This window comes from Ammospiza caudacuta, chromosome Z, assembly GCF_027887145.1.
Source record: "Ammospiza caudacuta isolate bAmmCau1 chromosome Z, bAmmCau1.pri, whole genome shotgun sequence".
NCBI classification, from domain to species: domain Eukaryota; kingdom Metazoa; phylum Chordata; class Aves; order Passeriformes; family Passerellidae; genus Ammospiza; species Ammospiza caudacuta.
The window spans coordinates 87,833,372-87,854,826 of NC_080632.1; the positions used below are offsets into that span (position 1 = coordinate 87,833,372).

The window sequence follows — 21,455 nt, forward strand, 5'->3', positions numbered from 1 at the left end:
AATCCCCAGCACTGTGATTCCTCAGGTCTGACATAGCTATAAAAGTCTGATGCTGATTCTGGGCTGACTCCACCACTTGGAGGAAGACACAGGCCCTTGCAGAAATGACTCATCCCTCTCCTCAGGAATTTGCCTCTAGAATAGTATAGATTATTTCTCAGGTGCTGTCCATCTCCCTTGTCTGTAAGGCCACTCAAAGCCATTTAGCTTTTACATCCTCACAGCTAGCAGAGACACAATATTCACCTCAAACCAATTCAGGATCCTGTGTCCCGCCTCCTTGTGAGGACCCTGATGTGCCACATCTAAATATGCACAAACGTGGTCTTGTGTCTGTTTTGCAGGTCTTTGAAACCCCCTCTGCTGAAGTCTGCAGCGTGCCTCCAACACTCCTTCCCAGGCTAAGGACCTGCTCCCAGAGCTGTGGAGTGTGACAATGGTGTTTGTGTCCAGTCTATCAAACGCCATTATCACACTAAATAGTTCCCGGCAGACAAGGCATCGGGTCAGGAAGGTTTGGGACCTCTGGCAGTCCATCTTCCCACTGTGCTGAGGAATAAATAACCACAGTACGTGCACAGGAAGATGACTCCGCTCCTTCTTTTAGAGGCCAAAGCACCAGAATATGGGAGAAATCCATATCTCACACATGCACTTCCAGATCCCCACTGTAAAGCACACCAGACATCTTAAGGAATCATCACTATACTGTCATCATTAGGAATGTGGATTTCCTTGGCATTAATAGGGCTGTGTTTCCCTCTGAGAGGTCAGCTTGTGATTTTCATTGAACTGACCAGGACAATAAAGCTGAAGGCAATTAGCCAATAGAGTGAAACTCCATCTCTGACTTTGGGACCAAACTACAACATACATTTGGAATATTAATTGGCTGAGATGCTTATGGCATTTTTCAAACAGAACACTTCCCAAAATTCTGATAAAAATCTATTTGAAACACCATTTATCCAATGCTTTCAGCTTTGTTCCCGTCCCACCATGCTCAAGCCCCTTGCCTTATGTTCTAAACCTCCTGTTTGGGAAACAGTCACAATGTCCTCACAGAAATTCTTCTGAACGCTATTGTAAAGAATAGGCATCATCTGTAGGAACTTCCAAAAGCCAGGTACCAGCAGTGTACTGAGAAGCCTCAATCCCACTGAACAGTCCAAGATTTGTTTTGCTCTGATTTGCAATGGAAGTGGTAACTTTAATAATCATCAGTGTGTTCCAAACTTCACCTTTCCTGACTTCTTGTTCTAAATAACCCAGCATACATATGCAATACTGTGCAAATCTTGTACTTGGCATCTTAAATATGTTGATGTTTCCATAGCAGCTGTACCACAGGGCCATGGATGTAGACACAGAGATGTTCTTCTCCAATGCCAGTTTACAGAAGCCTGTAAGGAAATCCAGGAGATGGCATAGTTTGTTTCCAAAACCTTGTCCCAATGTTAAATCTCAGGCACCAAGAGCAGAGGATCAGCTTCTTCCTTGGTTGCTGGCATCAGCATCAGGATGATTCCAAAACAATGTCAAAAGGCAAAAGACCAAAGTTATCCCCTCAGGTCACTGGTGCATATCACTGTCCTCAAGAGTAGTTTCATAAGTGGGATAGTGAGACTCAGTGCTCTGAAGAAATGAAGTCTCTAGGTTCTCTTGCCTTCTTGGGCACCATTTTCTTTACTGTTGATGAGTTTGGCAGATTTTTGCTTTTAGTGGGTGTTGCTTTCCTCTGTTTTTGATGAGTGGTTCGGAGAGATTTCAGCCCCAGCATCTCACAGTATTCATTGCACTGGTGAAGGGCTCTGAACTGCTCAATGAAGGAAAAGGAGCAGTTGCCTTTAAACCCCTTGTATCTGTAGCAACAAAGGGAAAAAAAAAAAAAAAAAAACAAAAAAAACCAAAAAAAAAAAAAAAAAAAAAGAAACCAAATGGGAATTCAAGATTCATTTTCAGCACAGGGAGGCAGAGCATGACTGCTGACTCATAAGCAACTTGAAAGCAATAAGCAAGTCTCTTCTACCCATGCTGGCTTGAGAAGCATTGACTGCCACAGAAACTCAGACTGGGTCACTGGGAGGTGAGAGGAACCAGATAACAAATGGTGACAAAAGAGGGAAAAGCATTGGAGGCAAAGCTCTGTGGGCTGGGTCCTGGCACTGTCTTTCATGGCATTAAATTGGGAATAAAATTGTCTGCTGGCTACCTTTCTCAGTAACATACACACAGGAAATCCATGCTACATTATTCTCTATGAACAGTTCTGGTGGCCACCATGAAGAAACAAGGTTGCTCCACAAGGTGTTTCAGAACTAGAAGCTGTTTCCATCTAAACATGTACATCATTTCCAGGCTACGCTGTTCCCCTCCCCTGGCTGCCTACAGGATCCCACGGAACCAAGCCCCTCAGGGAGGATGGAAGGAATGTTCCTGAGGAAGGCAGTTTCATCCAGCCCCCACTGTACCTCCCACCATGAGAAGTACAGGGCACATGTATCCCTCCTTTCTTCACCCTGCTCTGGATGCTGACAGTCCTCCCAGGGCCTGCTTTTTAAGCTGCATCAGATTATTTTAAAAGGTGCACCTGCTCTTCAAAGGAGCCTTTTTGGTTAAATTCTCAGGATGGAGAAGGAAAAAGAAAGGCCAGGGGGCTTCTCTCCTTTTTTAACCTTAATCAGTGCCTGTTTTACCCTGTTCCCTTGGCTTGCTGGACATCCAGTGTCCTCAGAGGTGAACTGTGAGTTGTGACTACACAAAGCCAACCAAACAAGATTTGGTTCTTAAATGAACAGAGGATGCTCATTCCCAGCATCCAGAGAATATCCTTCTTCAGGCAGACTACACAGTGCTAAAGAGAATACTGCTGCTCTGAGAAGTCAGGCTCCTGCTGACAGACAGACCCTGCTCTGGAGACCCCACTCAGCTGGCTCTGAACAGCAGGTGAACCTTGAAGGGATTTTCCCCTCCTCTCCAAGTGAGCTCTGTGTTTGTTTAACCAAAGCAGGTTGAAGAGCCACGTCATTGTTACCCCAAGACTGCATCCTGGAGTCCAGCAGGGCCATCAATGGTTCTCTTGCTGCCTTGGAGAAATCAGAGACTTCAGACTTTACTGAGCTGCTCTCAAGAGCTCACAGATATGTGTTGTGTTGGTGGATGCACCAGACACACCCACAAAACAGGAATTCCACAGGCAAACAAACCTGCCCTCAGCAAGAGAATTTCTTCTATCCAGCAGCAAACCAAACCAAATCTTCCTCAAATCTGAAGGGGTAATGTTGGATTTGCCCTCAGGCTTAAACTCCCCAATGCCTCTTGTTACCATGTGAAGGGAAAGCTAAACTTGTCAGTGCCCTGGAACCAGGCAGAATTTCAGATCCAGACTTGGCAACCAGCACTCCAGTTAATGACCATAACCATGGGTTACTGTGCTCCTGATTCCCTCCTTTCTGTGCACCATTCCTGGATAAATCCCTGGGCCCTCATGCACATTGCATGCAAAGAGCCAGGCACTGTGCTGTGCTGTTTTTGTTTCCGTTCCCCAGAGAGGCTACAGAGCAGCCGATTTTAAGGCTCAGGAGCGGCACTCTGGCCGCATTAAAAATGCTTCCCTGGCGTTCCTAGATCCACTTCGCCCTCTCCTGACAGAACTGCAGTGCAGCTCCTGCAGCACATTCACCACACCACTGCTTTGGGCTCCTCTGCTTTCCAGCTCCCTGGCAAAACACACAAAGCGAGGACAAAAGATCAAAATTCCTTCCTCCACACATCGTGGACTCTGTTTTGGAGTACAGAAGAGATATGTTCTGTGTCCCCTCTGCCAGCACAGCGCAAGCCGCAGCAGTCCCACTCTGCATTTCTGGCTCAGTAGAACCAGTAGAAGGTTTGTTCCCCCTTCATGGGACCAGGTTAGCTCTCAGCAGCTCGGCTGAACACACCCAAAGCAGCAAGACCCAGCAACACACAGGAGTTCTAGGCACTGAGTTGATTTTCCCCACGCATGTTCACAGAATTAAAAATCCAACTGCTGACATTAATACAGAGATCTTCTTTCCAGGAAAGGAGCATGCAAACAAAATACAGGACCAGGAAAAATCTGTCATCTTGCAGGAATACTATTAGCTAAATAACAAACAAAATTATACTCAACATTTTCAGCAGGTTGTTCATTTAGGGAAATTGTTTTCCTTTCTATATGCCTGAGGTGATCCTTACTACAGCTTGCATTGTGTGCTCACTTCCTCCTCCCCAACACAATGTGTGTTTTTATAGGAATCATTTCCCACAGTAAGCTGGACAACATTCACTGAAGCATTTTTATAAATTTTCTGATTCCTGAGAATGGTGTTGCCTAAATAAAACATTTATTACTCTTTTGGTTTGTAACAGGATGATGTACATTCATTTCAACTGATTTTACTTTGGATCTACAGCTGCAAGAGTAAATCAGTAAATCAGTCTAATTGAATGGATGCCAGCCTGCACATGTTCAAGATTCTCCCAGAATATTCTAGAGTCACATTTTTAATAATGGTATTATATAATATAACTTAATATTAATAACACTCTAATAATTTAGATGATATTGTGAGGTATACAGACAAGGTCTTTAGAACAAAGGCTGAACACATGATCAGATCTTCTTTCTCCTGGCAGATTCTCAAAGGAGAATATGAAATTAAAGCACTTACCCCCATCCCCTTTCCCTGTCCAGCAGCCACTGCCTACTCCTATCCACAGCTCTGCTGGCCTGTGTTATAACTAGAAGCCTTAATTAACTTAAGAGAAGTGGATTAAAGTTAGAATATTACAAGTCTAGATCTTTACACATACACTGAAGTTTCCCCAAAAGAGCTGAAGCCTTTGCAACATGACTAGAAAACAGGCTCTAGCAATGCCCTGAATAATCTTTTGTTAAGGCTCAGAACTGCTGGTTTTGAGAGAAAAAGGGGAGAGATACCATCAAATCCCTTCACAATTGTTCTTGTTTATCAGGGAAGTGGCCAAAACACAGCATCCCACTGAGAAGAGTCTCTATAAAAGCTTGTGTCACAAATACATATCCCAAAGTTCTGGCACTTTTGCTGGCTGCAGGAGTGATTCTGGGGTGCCTTTTACCCCGGACTGCAGCCAGTGCTGGCCCCGTGTGTTCAGCCCTACCTTCCTCCAGCTGATGGACCACCAGGAGCCTTACCTGCTGTCACCAGAACCCTTCGTGTCACTTGTGAAATGCCCTTTGGACAAGCCCGTTTCAAGGGAGGTAGGCAGGAAAAACAAAGCTCAATCTACAGGGTAGCCCCATTCTTTCATAACAAAATAAAAGTGTTTCCTTTACAGGCGGGAAAAAGAAGTTAAAAAACTTAGATAAGGACTGTTTTCTTCTAAAGTTAAAGTAAGAATGAATTTCCAGTGCACCCTCCCCCATCCACATTTAACGGTGAAGAGTCAGAGAAGTAAAGGACAAGCATGCTGCTGAGAAATCACGGTTCACTCACCCTTTGGCCAGGGTTGCTATGCCAACATCCGTTAACTTCATCCCTACACCTGCAAAGCAGCAAGGAAAACACAGAGTTTAGCTTATACTGGAATTTCTAGGACAATGTTCACATATGGAAGTGTTAAATATTATTTATTGAGTCACATTTTTCACTTTAATTATTTGTCACATTTTTTTCAAAGCATTTTAAAGCACCCCAGTCAAGAAGAGGATGTTCTCTGTGTCACCAGCAGTTTCTAGAAGTCAGGCTCATGCTGCTATTTTGCAGCTGTCAGGGTGATCAACAGCACAGCTTGTTTCCTGTGCTAGGATTTTGTTCTTTCTCCTTCCTTTAAATTACTTCAGGGATCTTGTTTAGATGCCTTTTTGCTATTTTTTCTGCCTTCACATGTAAAAGAGTATAGGATGTTCCTAAGATTCCAGCTTTTTCTGTTTTTCTTCCCCTGTTCCAGATATATTGCAGGACTGAAGAGGAGTCACACCCATGGGAGCTGAGGTAGCACTTAGCAAACATGAGGGTGTTTCTTCACTATACTTTTTGAAGGAATATATTTCTTCAAAACTAGCCAGGACCCAAATGTGGAGCATTCCACTGTTGAGTGATTGTTGGTGAGTATTCAAATACAAGCAAAGAAAGGGGAAGGACTAGGGTGTCATTAACACCTGAAGTCTTTCACTCAGCAGGTATTTCATTAATCTCTGCGTGGTGAGAGAAAAAGGCAGATTTGGCTCATACTGAGTGTCCAGATTCACTAAGGTACATGCAAAAGAACAACTCCTCCATTAAGAGTGTAAGATTTAGTTTCCTTTTCCAAACTGCCCTCTTACAAGAGCATAAGCTTGATAAAAATTGCCCCTACTCAGACAACTCACCTTGCAGGTCAGTGACAAGCAAGTTCCCATTGGTCTTCTCATACACCCAGTGCTGAAAGGTGCAACACTTCTGGCCAGCCTCTGAGTCTCTTCTCAGGAAATTCACTTCCTTGCCATCCTTGACAGAGTATTTCACAAACTCCCCAACCAGCTCCTCCTCCACTGTGGCATAGGGGATGTTATTAGCAGGGCGATGAATAAGAAAAATCTGAATGATTCTGAAATTAAGGGATAGAAACTAATAAAATCCTGAGAATTCTTTCAGTAAAAGGGTAAGAAACAGACAAAAGTGGCCAGTGATCTCAGAGAGTGAATGAACAGGTACCAACTCTAAACCAAGCTGAAAGAGCTGTAACACTGGTCCCAGGTTTCCTCTTTCCTCTTTAGTCCTAGCAATCAGTGGGCTGCCATGGCACAGGATGGTATACATAGGCATATATATGTATACAAAATATATATTTATACTCACTCTGGTACTTCTCCAAAGCCTTCCAAGGGTTCAGCTTCAGCTGCATATAACTTTGCGTACTCTCTCGCAGTATTTTGGACATAGCATTCCTGTATTACAACAGACATGCCTATGGGAATATTGCTCAAAACATTCAACAGATCATCTGTTTGAATCTGAGGGCAGCTTTGGCCCACAGGCGTGGATGACCGAGGCCGGGGCAGCTCACCTGCAGCGCCAGGCTGTAGTTCTTCTGCAGCAGCTCGTCGCGGCTCTTGGTGCCGTAGGTGAGGGCGCTGTGCACCTTCAGCACGCAGGGGTGGCCGGGGGCGAAGGCGGGCGCCAGCCCCTGCAGCACGCGGCTGCGGAAGGCTCTGCGGTGCATCCCCTCACCGAAGTGCAGCCCCTCTGTCATTATTGCTCCGTGCAGTGTCCCACCAAAGTAGCTGGAGCTGAGGGGGTCCTCTCTGAACATCAGCTGCATGAATTCGATTTCTTCCACACCTAAAACACAACAGGAATCTCTGCAGGCACGTGGAGGGGTGGGCATGAGACAGCAGACGCACCTCTCCAGAGAGGAGGAAAAAATGCTCAGTGGAAGCAGAAATTGTGTTCCTGAGGGCTGGGACCCCAAGCAGCTCCTGAGAGGCAGCTGCTTGCCTGTATCTAAAGCCAGTATGGAGAAAGGTGGCAGCTCAGGATCATAGGGAGAGAAGCCAGAGTGCAGCCAACAAGTCTGTTACAGATGAAATCAAGGAAGACTCTGGATTTCACCGCTTTAAATGTTCATTGGAATCCAAATGCAAAAAAAATCATAAGGGGGAAAAAAGTTAAGCACTGAGAGAAACTAAAACATCCTAACTGCACTTCAGGTGTCTCTAATAATAACATTTCAAGGACCATCAGTAAAGAGGATAAATAGGAGAACAGAACTACACAACAAGGAATTCCTTTCAGCTGTCCCTTGCAGTTACCTCTGGTTTAGCCTCTGTACACTATTGCTTCTCTTCAAAGCACAGAGGAAACACTGCACAGATAAGGCCAGAATTAGAACACTGCTTAATTCCACCTAAAATTCTCTGATTAAAAGTTATACAGTGCTGCTACATGAAAAGTCCTGTATTTATTTTGCACAAGGAAATAAATGCTTAATTCTAATTCTTCAAGGAAAAGAAAGAAAAGTCACCATGCCAACTGAAGACCTGGATCTCTGCAGGCTGTTCAGGAATGACAACCCCACTGGCAAGGCACTATCTTTAGCTGCAGCACAGGCCACATGCCCGGTGTCACTGAACACCAGCTAACACACAGGGAAAGCATTCCAAAGCTCCATGCCTGCCTTGCTCCTGGATACAGTTACACAGCAGCTGACCTGCAAGAACCATGTGTTTGTGCCAAAGAGCTGCCAGTGTGTGTATGTGTGTGTCTCTCTATGATGCCATGCAATGCTCCTTCACTTTATATTTACCTTCATAACTCTGTAAACTTGACAGACGTTCCAATACTAGGAGGAAGCAAGAAAAAAAAAAGAATTTTGTAGTAAAAAACTCTGAATGGAAACTGTCATTGTCATTATTATTAATCAAAACTCTAAACTGGGGCTTACCTGCAGCAGTCAGATGAAACTCAGCAGTCACCTTCCCATACATGTTATTCAAGCAGCAATAATACATCCCCTGGTCTCGGTAACTGGCTTCAGCTATTTCCAGAGAGACGGGAGAGTCATCCTGGGCACTGCAACAGAGCATTTTGTGCTATCACATATTTTACCTGTTTTCACTGGAAAAACAGATAAATTTGATCTCTCTGCACTATTTGTTAAGACGCAGCATAATTATTCAGCAGATAATGACATGTATTGATACTACATTTAGTATTGCAATACAACAATCAAAATCAGAAGAGTTAAAACAAGAAGAATCAGAATAGAAAGTTTAAGCAATTCATGCAACTTTTCCTCTCCACTTAAAAGAACATCTAAGAAGAATCCTTCCTACAAAATTTTTCATTTTCTCAGAAGTGAGCATTTGGATGGAAATGTATTTTCTTTCTTCTTTTTTTTTCTGGATAATCTTAATTTTGCATTTTTGAAGCATTGTAAACAGCTTTTTAAATCAGAATACAGAATTACAAGGAAAATACCAGAATTACAAGGAAAATAACTAATTTCATTCAAATGGAAAGGGTAGATGCTGTAATGCCCTTAAGAAGCTTTTATTTCCACCCTTCTCTAGGTTAAATGAGGTTCAAACCTCTTTGATATTTTTTTTAAATCTGGATGACACTGGCTATGAACAAGCTGAGAGGTGATGTAGCACAAACTGTGAGCAATATCAATGCACTGTGAGAAGATCTGCCTCCTATGAATAGCAGTTACCCCAAAACTCCCAGTCCTTCAGAAACATTCCCTTACCTTCTCTGCAGCCGAGCCAGTACCTGGGAATCTTTAGTCCATATAATGGTGGAGTCACCATGAATGTCACCAAACTGACAGCACAGCTTAATACTTCCAGAGCAGTCGGGGAATAACTCTGCTTGGATCTTCTTCAGCAGCCTGGGAGCTTGAAACACAAGAACCATAGTTTAGGATTTGATGACAATTACATTGTTTTGGCATTTTAACATTTCACATTAAGAACACAAATGCTGAAATCCCCGGTAAGTAATTATGACTTCTGGTGTCTCAATACTAATAACTAGTAGAATTTTTTAGCTGATCACAGCCTGGGGGAAAGTCCCAAAAGGTCCTGCCAGCCTGGACCTCTGCTAGGACTTTTCACTGCCTCACAGAACACTCCAGTGTCTTTGCACATGGGCATGGTGCGGGCAGGGGGCTGGAGGGGACTTGGAAAGAACGGGAATTGACATGGACTTAGAGAAAGGTGTTGGGATCAGCCCCGTGATCATTCAAGTGACACATCCCTGCTCGATGCAAGAGATGTAAAATGCAAGATGTTTTGTTTCCAACTGTGTAAATTCTGAGCTGTTGCACTCTGAACGAGGTAGCATGGCATGTGCCCCTCAGGGATCCCATTCCTGCAGATTACAGTGCACTGGTGTTACTCCAGTAACACCCAACTTAAAGGGTCAGGCACACTGCCATGGTTTTCCCCATTCCCAGTTCCAGGCCCCATCCAGTCCAGGTCTCCCCACTGGACTAGCAGTCCCTGAGTCCTGGGGCATGTGAACCTCGCTGTATCAGGGCTAAAGTGACACAGACAGGACCTGACAGCTCTAGAAATAGAACTAATGGCTCCAGATTCCTGGCCTGGCCAGCCTTCTCTCCTGCAGCTGAAATAATGCAAAAGAACACTGAGTATATTCCACAGCAACCAAACCAGCCTTCCCACAGTGCCAGGGAAAGGGCCACAACTGTCCTCTAGACCACAGACATACTTCAGTCGAGACTGAGGCAGAGCTGAAACAGGTGAATAAAATTCACTGTTATCTGATGCAGCCTGAATGTTCAAAACATTTTGCAAGTGTAGCCTCAAGCAATGGAAACAGGTCAGGCATTGAAGGAATGTGTCTCTCCTCCCACACATCTGGTTCCCTGGAAAAGGATGCATCTTTGAACAGAGACAAGTCTGGGGTTTTTTTAAATGTGATTAGAAAAAGTAGAAGTCTCATGAGACCGCACAGTAATTTGAGTGTGTGAAAAGCTCCACAAATGTGTAGCTTACCTTTAGTCACTGTTCAGTCTTGCTCTGAACTATTAAATCATTTTATGATGTGAACATGAAATGTCATGTCAGAAGGTAAAAATAAGACCTTGGTCCTTGCAAACTACCCATAGCAACAACAAATCCCTCATCCGCCCAGGAGTCACAATCCTGCTACAGTGTTAGCAACCTTCTAGAAACTCTGGCAGCAACCCAGATCTCCTTTCCATTATATGTTTCCTCTGTCAGTTTAATATTGCTCATTTCATCCGTGTCATTTTTGCAGCAGGGCAAAGCAATGCAGAACCAGTCAGAAGTCAGCACACAAAACATTGTTTATCAGTGGTACCCTACTGCTAACAGTAACACTTGGCTAGTAATAAATCCTGTGGCAACCAAGAGGGGGGAATTGCAGCTGGGAGCTGCAATGCAGGAGCATAACTGGGAACAAGCCCTTTGGGAACAGAACAAGTAGTGGGCTTGCAGCTGCTACGTGGTGTGCAGTTATGTGGTACCATTATGCTGTTCCTCCATGCAAAGTTACTCCAAGAGGCCAATGAGGCAGTGATTATTTTAAATAGGTTAAAAAGCTCATGAATTGAATATACTTGCCAGCTGGGAAAAGGGTTCATCTCTGTGGCATGGACACAGCACTCATTACTAAGTGAACAAATCTGGAAATAAAGCTCCATGAGGGCAGAACACCTTTAGCTGACTGAGTCAATCTGAAAGAGGCCTGCAGTGCCTTTCAATAATCTTAATTTTGTACTGTAGCCAGAATGATGGGAAAGGACAGAAAAGAAAAACCATTTTCTCTTACCTTTGCTATCTTTTTTCAAAATGAGTTTCCTTTGCTCTTTTCTATCCTCTTTATGAATCACGCCTCCCTCGCTCTTGTCAGACTTTTTAGCACAGCTGGTGTCCTTGCTGACACTTCCCCTCTCCTCCAACCTGGGTTTTTTGGACAGAGTTGCTGGTGGTAATTTCTTCTTAGCTCCAGCAGCTACATGCCCACTCTTTGTTGCGTCCTCTTTACATTTGATGGGCTCAGGCTCTGCAGCAGCCACTGGTATCTGGCAGGATTTTGACCCTTCCTGATTTCTTTGACTTTCTGTGATGACTGGGAATGGATCAAGAGTGGTCCACGCCAAAGAGAATGATGGAGTTCTTCTGCGGGGTGGTTGTTCTTGAAAACGCTGGTTGTTCCCTGAATCAACTGGTGGCAAATTAACTAAACCCCTTACCACATTCTCTTCTGTCCTGACTTCCTCCATTTTATCATACTCAGTGGACTTAACTGAATTCTCAGCCTCAGCTATCTTGCTGGAAGGGATCAAGTCAGGACAAGGCTGCTCTGTGTTAATATTCATAATCTGTTTTGGAGCCCGGGAGCCAGTCAAAGTGTGCAAAGGAGCCTTTGCTTCAGCTTCATCTGGGTTATATTCAATAGCTCTTGGAATCTCATGGTCATTTTCACACAAGGCTGCTTCTCCTTTGGTTTCTCCAGGGACCCTCTGGAACAGACCCTTCAATGGCATGCAGGAAATTTCCAATGTAGTTAAATTTCTGTTTACTTTGACTCCAGTTTGTATGGTTTTGACTCCAGTTTTTCCCTCATTTCTTGTGGCAGGACACGCCACTGCAGATGCACTGGGAAGGCCCTCTGAGTGGCTTACAGATGTGGGGAAGGGCAGGGTTTTGTTTCCAAGCAGCTGTTGGGAATGCAGCCAGTCCTGGGCACCTCCATCCTCCCCACCTGCTGTGCTGTGGTGCTCACTTGGAGCCTCCCTGGGCAGCGGGGCGCTGGCTGATGTTACACTTCCAGCTGCATAGGTGGGAGTTTTTGAAGAATCTATTTTTAACCCTTCATCAGACCTGAAGGTGCTGTCAACAGAAAATGAATGCTGTTCTGCTGTATTACAAGGGGAAGCTGCAATCTGACTCTCTGTAACCTGACTAACTCCTGAGTCACAGGAAGCTTCAGCCCTGTGTTCCTCAGGTATGCAAATCTCTGTCTGTTCTCCTCCTGGTTTACATGGTTCACAGCTGGGCACTTCTAGATAAAAATCTCTTAAAAATGGCTCCCCAAAAGGGGGAGAGACTGCCCCTTCTTGTTTTGCTATTTCTGGCAGTTGGTCTGTATTTTGGGGTAGATTCTTATGTGCTATGGTTTCATGAATCTGAATTAAACTAGGCAATTGCATTACATTACTGTATTTCTGTGCATTAGGAACAATTTGAAAATCCTGACAGCCATTATTTTTTGAAAGATGGTAGCCGTCAGAATTAGTGAAATTTGGTGCACTCAAGCCTGAATGATTTTCTTTTTCTTGTAAATTCACTACACAACTTTTATGTATGGAGTTAACAGAAGAGTGTTCTGCATGTGTAAACTGGCTGGTATTTTCACTGGGGAAAATGTCTTCCAATTCAGGGAAATAAGCCAGTTCTCCCCTCACTGGATAGCAGTCTGTAAAATGACAGCCTTCTCCAGGTATAGACTCATTTGTAATGGGTGTGTTATATTCAGTGTGAAGTAACTGTCCAACTGTCCCATGTGACATATCTGATAAGTCAGCTTTGGGACATGCTAAATTACCACTCTGAGTACTTTGTAACCCTTGAGGAGAATCTGCTTCGCATGTTTGGGCAGCACTATTAACAGCAGGCTTCCCTTCCCAAGCCACAGTGGATCCATTCCTGCCCGTGGCCATTGGCTTCGGCTCCAAGCACTCCTGGGTACTTAGGAGGACACTGCTTGCTGAAACACAAATGGATGGTGTTTCCCTGTCATTCCCAGTGCCAGAATTTAGACAGACACCATCTGTTCCTACCACTTGTGCAAGACAAATGTTTCCTATGGATGCACTCTCACATGCTGCAGCTCTCTGCAGGAGGATATCAGAAACATTGCAGTCGGCCTTCTCAGCTCTGTGGTTATGAGCTGGTTCTGTGATGGGCCCCTGCTCTTCTATCAAATCCACTGGCAAAGGACGATTGGAACGGGTCTCCTGCACAAAGTTCAGTTCTGTGACTTTGATATCTGTCAGCCCTGTACCTAAACTTGGGATGCCTCTGCTTTCAAATGGGATTTGATAGTCTGAGTCATCTTCATGAAGAAGTTTCCACAGCTTGTCATGCACTGCAGATATATCAGCATCTCCTTTGCACTCAGGTTCTCCAGATTCCAGGACTGACTTGGGATTAGCTTCAGACACAGCCTCATTGGCTGATTGGCTGCAGAGAATATCTGGGTTACTGCTCTCATGTATGTCAAGCCCAGGCCTCTGCTCTCCCTCCCCTGGCTCATCACACAGCTTTGCAGAAGAGAGAACAGCACACAAGCGTTCCTGTTTATCAGGAAGAGAGTCCATATCCCATAGAGGAGAAGGAGAAATGTTATTCTTTGACATTTTGCCATTCCTAATAATTTCTTGTCCAGAGAAGACCTGTTGGTGACAACCTTCTCTCTTTTCACAAGGAGCACAGTGAAGAGAAGAGGTCTGTAAATCTGCATTCTTCACTTGCAGCGTGTTTTCAGTAGAGAGCTGGCTGGTGCCTGCACTCTCACAAGGGCTGAGGATGCCTTCCCTTTCTGTGCTGGGCTCCATACAGAGGTTCTCACAATTCTGGATAACACTTTTAAGATTAGCACCTTGACTCTTCAAAGAAGGAGAATAGAGCAATGTAATTAAAAATTAGAACTACAGCTTGACACAGGCCTAAAGACTTGCATTTTTTTAACTTTTTTTTTTTTTTAGTATTTGTCAATAATCAAATTTCTGACTTGTAATTATCAACATAAAGGATTGAAATCAACCTCCTGGGTCTGAGTCTGAAAGTGTTGCTCCTTAGAGAAGGATTTGTAATGAAGCTAATCAATTTTACCTCACAGTTTCTCACTGTTTTTTAAGCGGAAATGGTTTTGCAAGGTAATTTTCCTTTGCAAGAAAAGCCCCCATGTTATATTTATATCCCTCTGTTTGTACAAATGGAGTGTAACAAGCAATCCCTAGAATACAGACTAGAATACAGACTCACTGTCTCTGGGTCTCAGCTCCCTCAAATCCACTACATTTGGGACTGCTTTTACTTTATATTGCTCTCCAGCAATCCGCCTTAGTGGATCTTGCCACTTCCCTGTTTCATGCAATGCCACTCAAATTCCCCTTCCCTAAAATGACACTCCCTTTTAAATGGCACACCTGCCCTGGAGTAGCTGAAACACCTCAATATCTGTAGTTATTTCATCTGCTTTAGACAGGTGAAACAAAAGACCTGAGCTGTGCTTTATCCTGCAGAGTGACAGGCACATCCTGCCAGCCTCCTGCTGTTCTTGCTCAAAAGACAGAAAAAGAGGAAGAACTATAATATTTTAAAGGCCAGAAAGTGAGTCATCTGCCAACAACACAGAGCAACAGGCTGACCATGCACAGCTGTCAGGAGCCCATGCTCCAAAGCAGTACAGATTTTCTAAGGGATTTTTTCTTGGTGTGTCTCCCAGGAAAGACTGGAGCCAACTTAAGACATGGGCAACAAAATGGGATGTTAACTGTCATTCCTAGGGTAGATCCCACTGAATGAGCAGGACCGGTGTCATGAGCTGCAGTGACTCCACTCAGGACTCCCCTACTTGCTCTGACACAGAGCTACAGCCGCTCAGGCCCGGACTGTTCCCTCGCAGCACCGAGCTCTCATCTCAGCCGGACGCCCAATTACCTGTGTCAGTTCTGCTTCTCTCCTCTTTGGATAACAAAATTCAAAATTGTCTAAAAGTGACAGAAATCTGTCTTGGCAAGGTCAAACCAAGTATCTCTCAGATTTTATGTGAATAGGCTGTTCTGATATGGAAAAAACCAGAATAATGGCTCTGTAACCCAGGAGTGACAGCAGCACCTTGTGCCAAGAGTGCTGACCATTGACCACTGACAGGGACCCAAGGGTGCTGACCACTGAACTCTGACAGGAACAGGGTGCTGGCTGACTGCTAACAGAACCAGATTCTCATGACACCCAGAAAAGCCTCCTGGCTCTCTGTACACTATGTAACATCACACAGCTGGCACCTTTGGTGTCTTGGAACTATTATTAATGAAGCTGCTCTGAAGCATCAGGTAATTAAAGAATTTCACCTGAGGCTAGGCCATGAGGTCGTGAAAGGAGTGAGGAGCCTCGCACTTTAACTATCTAATGGAAGGAGAGTCACTCAGCACAGCAGGTGCTGCACAAGACACACTGCAAAGGTTGTTCCAGTTCGAACTCTCGGTGCCACGGGGAAGTGTAAATCCTTGGGTCATTAGTGCTGTGATCCCGTGGCTGCTCTGTACCCCTCAGCAGACCCGATTCCCATATGGACAGGGAAAATATCCCACCCTTCCAAAGCGGTCAGCTGCGGGGCTTGCTGCGAGCCCCTCCCCTTGCTCCCGCAGAGCAGTCTCACTCGGGGCTCCAGCAAGCACCCCAGGGTACTTCTACAGAAACCTGTGTGCAGCAATAGATTTGCTCTAACCTCTCTTAGATTACACAGGCAGATTTCTGAGGAGTTTCTGGCTTACTATATGGGTGCTGTGAGAAGCTGTCCACGTTTTTCTAGTGCTCCAAAAAAGGGAGCAGTATTCAGGCGGGATGCTTTTGCTTGGCTCATTTTCAAGACCACATAATTTTGAAGCTACACCTGAATTTCACTGTCATACACACATGTTTAAAAATAGGGTTTGGTGTGTGCCCAGCTCTCATCCTTTTGTGTACACCAATAGTAATTTTTTATCCAGTGAAGAGTTTTGGCCATGGAAATGCAGATTTACTGACTAGGCACAATAAGACTTTAAGGGGCTGCTCTGAAATTTGTGCCAGGCACCTGACAGCTGCTCTTGGCTAAGAGGCTTCTGGGATTTAAATTATTGCACTGGACTTGGGGAAAAGAAAGCAAACACAGCCTCTGGCAAACCACGGCCATACACCCTGTCAGGAAGCTCTGAGAAGGTTAATTCCAGTGAGGGGTATTCCCCATCATAAGGACATCATGTGCTCCTCAGATGGGGTTGGAATTTTATGTACCATAAAACCAGAGAAACCTATGAGCATTTTTCAGGAAGAAGAATTCAGTGATTTCTGACTGCTGAAGACACCCCAGTGGTGAGAATAAAGTCACTCTACTGTGACACTACCGAACTGGGAGATATTTTTCCCAAATGATCAGACAAAGAAAAGCATGTGCAACTGGAAAAAACTTTTTGTGACAAAGGAGTTTTTTTCTGTGCAATTAGCTACACAGCTTCAAGCTAGAAAAACTGGTGACAATAAGATGATTCATGATTTAATAGTGTTTCTATATCTTGAGTCCTTACAGTGTGAAATAAAAATGATGACTCAATTTTCCTACTTAGGAAAACTGGTAGAGTATCATACCAGTCTCTACAACTGTAGTGATTTCTCCAGCTCATTTTCTACCAACAGCGTAAAATATGCAAGTACATGGACAGTACCACAGGGGTTTTAACTTTTAATTGGTTTGTATGTTTCAACTGTAATATCCAAGTCTTTCATTGTTTTATTTTTAAAAATCAGAGAACTCCATTCACCTCTGTAACATGAACTCTCTGCATTGAATTCCCTTCGTTGTTACAAAACCAGAGCAAACCCCTGCTGATTTGGTTTTGGTTTCCAGCACCATTAGTGGAGGATGGTTTTGTTTCTTGCATATAGATTGAAAAGAAAGTAAATGAAAGCATTCTCTGCTCAAATACCAACAGATATTTGAGAAACTTTCTGGGTTGAAAGAAGCATTACTTTGCTAAGACCTGTGCAATACCCTCCATATCAGATTTCTCTATCCAGCTGTCCAGAGGCCCATTAGTGCCTCTCACCATTATCAGGCTCACTCTATAATTAGAACAGCTTAGGCTTTACTTGGGCCTTTTCTAAACCCAGATTTCCCTCCCAGCCGTAGCTGTCATTCAGAAGTACATGAATAGTATCTTTCAAAGTAATTTTGATTTTACAGTATTTTGTGACAAACAGGAATAAATTGCATTGAGTTCAGCAGAGCAGCTCTTTGTGTTAAAATATAAAGATGTTACTTACCCCAAACGAGATGTTCTCATCTGGCACCTGGTTTTGCTCAGACGGCCCCCGAGTCCTTTTCCTTTCCCAGTGACTGTCTTTATCTGCCCCTTCTGTTGGACACAGAGCAGCCTGCATTTGCACACTCTCTGCTTCCTCGGGAGTCTGTGCTGAACAGACACCTTCCTGTCTGGGAGACGGAGCTCTGGATTCCCTACCTGCTGCTGCATCCTGGAAAGACTGTCCTATAGTACTTACATATCTGCAAAGTTCTATAGGGTTTAACAGCTTGAAAAGGTTTCTCCTCAGACTTTCTGTTAAGGTACAGACAGCGTGCCGTGCTTTTTCCTCTGGCACATTCCTCCTCCCCTCCTCCAGCAGCAGTGAGCTTTCCCCCAGCACGTCCCCATCGGGGCTGGTTTCTGTCCTTGTCCCCGAAGCCTGATCGGGGCAAGCAACACCTGTGCCATGGGCAGAGGAATCTACCTGGGCAGGGACAGTGTCCGTGGGCTTTGGTCCGTCCCTTGAGGAACCTGCAGCCAGATGGTCACTTCCATTAGTCTCTTCTTCACTTCTGGGATGTTCATTTCCAGTGGCTGCAGAAGCAACAGGCGCTTGATTCTTCTCTTTGTCTTTCAAAATGGCACTTTTATCTTGGTGCTGTCCAACAGTGAGAGTCATCTCTGTCTGCAGAGCTGACTGGCTGTACATAGAGGGGTCTCTCCTTACGTTTACTCCTTTGATTTTTGACTGATGCTCACAGAAGCCAATGGGGGTATCCATAGGCGTAGTGTTATCTGACACTTGGAACACACAAGGCATTTCACTGAGGAAGTAAGCACACCCATCACAATCCTTACCCAGTTTTAGATCATCTTCATCGCTTTCCAGTAAAAATTCTAATTTCTTTCTCCAGATTTCATCTTCATGCACTGTAAGCACATCTGAACATTCAAAGTACTCCAGGTCATCATCAGAAAAGTCATCACTTACGCTTGTAAGTTTCTCTGAATAAATCTCCAGAACAGCAGCAGAATTTTCAGAGTCATATTTTCCAAAATCAGTGAGATTACCTTGGAAAGTGTCTGCCTGCTCACCCAGCAGAGAATTCCTGCTTAGAGGTCTGCCCAGCCCAGTCCTTTTACATGCCTGGACATCGGCCAGAGACTGAGGAGATCCAGAGTCTTGTGTGTTAAGGCAACAGTTGCCTGTGTGACAAGTGGTTACATCTGTGGGGTGGGAAGGCACCTGCCTGCTGCAGTATTCCGCTGCTCTTCCAGCAGTGACATCAACCACACCGTTAAAATGAAGCAGGTCATCACTATCCTCTGACAAATCCCTCAGGCAGGAAAAAGTTGCCTGGGATTTAACTACATTCTTACCATCCATGTTGTCTTCTGTGTTAGGCAAGTGTCTTGAGGGATTTCTCAAGTGGAGACAAAACTCCTGCTTTGCTGAGTTTCTCAAGCAGTAAATGAATGATTTTTGAAGAGTCAGAACCTGATGAAATCAACACAGTCTCACCCTCACAGGGGGAACTCTTGCTTTGTTCAAAATGTTTCCCATTTTCCTCATTCTACCCTGAAGACTCTCACGAGTTCATTTAGGACAACAACAAATTCTGCGCAAGTTTTGTTCTTTGTATGTGGTTCTGGGTCAAGAAAAGTCATTCTAGCTCTCAATGAAGTGCAGATCTTGTTCTGTGCACCTGCAAGTAAAAGAAACGCAAAGCTTAAAATTACTTCTGAAATGGCTGTAGGTATTTTCTAAAAGGTGGTCAGTTGACACATATTTGCAAGCACTTTCAAAATAAGAAATCATTATTTAAGACCCAAGATCAGACGTTAAGGCAGTAACGCTAACCCGGCTGTCTATGCAATGACACTTACTGGCAGCACATTGCAAGTGTCTGGAGTGATCTGTGCTAGGAGAACAAAACCCTGAGCACACCCACACACGCATGTGGCACCTCGACAGGGGCTCTAGTACACAGCCTTTCACCTTTTCTAAATGCAAACAGGAACCTGCAGACATGTACATTTCCACACGGACACCACTGCTACAGCTACCTGCTGCTTTGGTGGTCACATTGGCACAACAGCAGGCTATTCCTTGGATTAGCATCATAGGGACATAAATCTCAAACTCTGTTTGTAGAAATGCCCAGAACAACCAGCCTGCTTAGACTTTATAGGGCAATTTCTGTTTAAAGCAATTCTCTTGTGCTCTGGCTTGATATTTGTCATTCCTGTGCTGAAAGAACATGAAATGAGGTGGGCTTGCTTCAATTTCCTGCTCATATCAAGTTTTCCCCTCAAGCGGGTATGCAGTAGCACGGTGGTGTGGCAATGCTGAATTCACATGAAATCCAAGTGAGATACACCAAAAGGCTTCCACTGGCTGAATCCAAAGAAATGTGGAATAATTTCTCTCTTCCTGTAACAAAGCCCCTGTTTCCCTAGCATTCCCAAGTGTTAGTATTTTAGATACTTGAGATGCTTTTGTACACTGCTAGGAGCACTCTGGTTCATCAGTCACCTTGGAAAAGGTGTGAAATGGTAGCACTGGAAAAGTACTGTAGCAGTTTTGAGTCAATTTGACCTCCTGGAGGATGCCAGACTAAGGGCTCTGAAAAAAAGTGACTACATTTATTCCAGAATTGGTGAAAAGCAGTAGGAAAAGCTTTCTTGCCATGTAATCCAATGAAGTCATTTAAAGACACCTCTGTTCCTTCTCCTTTTCCTTCTCCCTGCTTCTGCTGGAATGATGTTTCCAGCCGATGTCCCTGCCCCGGCCCCAGCACTGCCTGCAGAGCAGGGCCCAGCTCGGTGCCACAGGAGGGAGAGAGCTGGAGCGGGAGTGGAGCCCGCGGGTGACACAGCAGCGGCTGCACTCTGCCCCTCCCTAAAGAGCACGAAGCTGACAGAGATACCTTAGTTCCCTTTGGGGAAACCTGCCACCAGCACCTCTTCCACAGTCACCTGGGTGGTGAAAAGTGGGGAACAGGAAGGACACAACATCAGTTATGTGACAGACAGTTTGAGTCCATGTACGGCAAGGAGCCCAGACAAACAGCACATGGGGCAACCAAAGCGGCCTTTCTGATCTCACTGCTTTCCTTTTCAACTCCAGTGAATATATTTAACAGGACAAAAACAGAGCAGTAGGGATTAATCTTTTCCTCATCCATTGTATTACAGTACCATGGAAATACCCTTCAGAGTTCAGCCTCTCCTCATTAGGCAAATATGCATTTGTCTAATGTTTCCTGTTGCATTCTTTCAATGCTTCTCTCATTTTTGCTTTGTCAAGATTTCTCCATATGAAAATTACATTGGGTTTCCATGCACTGTCAGACACAACCACAGAAATTAAAGCAAAATAACATTTCAGGAGAAAACTGCATGGGTTTCCACCCAAGACAAAGAGATACTATTTTTTTACATCTGGGAGGAAAGTAGAAAGTATTAAGATTTTTTAAAAATCCAATTACTGAATTTAGACATAAACTGGAAAGAGAACTTCTAGTACAATACCCTCTCAGCTCATCAGGAAAACTTGTGACAGAGGATGCACAGTGAAATTCACAAAGGGAAGAGGAATGGGAGAGACCACGGTAATTTACCATCAGCTATTGACCAGTAACCCGAAATGAACTCACTTCCCAATAAACTGGGAGTTGAACACTTGCTGGCAGAAGACATGAGAACATGCCAGGGTGCTGTGGCTGCTTGTCCCAACTCTCACTCTGAAAACCAATGATGTTACTTGCTGAATCAGGCCCTGGCTCACAACAGGAGGCACTTGAAGCCCAGCCACACAGGAGGAATTCACACACCAGGTTTGAGCAGGTCATGGCAGGAAGTATGCCTGCTTTGGCTCTCGAACCTTCTGTAAACAGATTTTCCAT

General features: G+C 44.4%; 1 protein-coding gene across 1 annotated transcript; it reads right to left on the reverse strand.

Annotated features, from left to right (window-relative positions):
• Nucleotides 1–289: 289 nt before the first annotated feature.
• ALPK2 (alpha kinase 2) lies at nucleotides 290–21,455 on the reverse strand. Its single transcript, XM_058824492.1, has 12 exons — nucleotides 21,384–21,455; nucleotides 17,574–19,045; nucleotides 14,304–14,312; nucleotides 11,304–14,143; nucleotides 9,235–9,382; nucleotides 8,428–8,555; nucleotides 8,290–8,325; nucleotides 7,051–7,325; nucleotides 6,843–6,931; nucleotides 6,374–6,591; nucleotides 5,499–5,547; nucleotides 290–1,862 (listed from the first exon to the last, which is right to left on the reverse strand). Exons 1-12 carry the CDS (start codon nucleotides 21,453–21,455, stop codon nucleotides 1,628–1,630), a joined length of 5,571 nt encoding a protein of 1,856 aa, XP_058680475.1. The 3' UTR covers nucleotides 290–1,627.

Coding starts and splice junctions, on each gene's coding strand:
- ALPK2 (XM_058824492.1), bottom strand. CDS start 21,455: ATGGAAAATCTGTTTACAGAAGGTTCGAGAGCCAAAGCAGGCATACTT. Junction 8,326..8,427: donor GTTTCATCTGACTGCTGCAG/GTAAGCCCCAGT, acceptor GCTTCCTCCTAG/TATTGGAACGTCTGTCAAGT. Junction 1,863..5,498: donor ATAGCAACCCTGGCCAAAGG/GTGAGTGAACCG, acceptor TTGTTGCTACAG/ATACAAGGGGTTTAAAGGCA.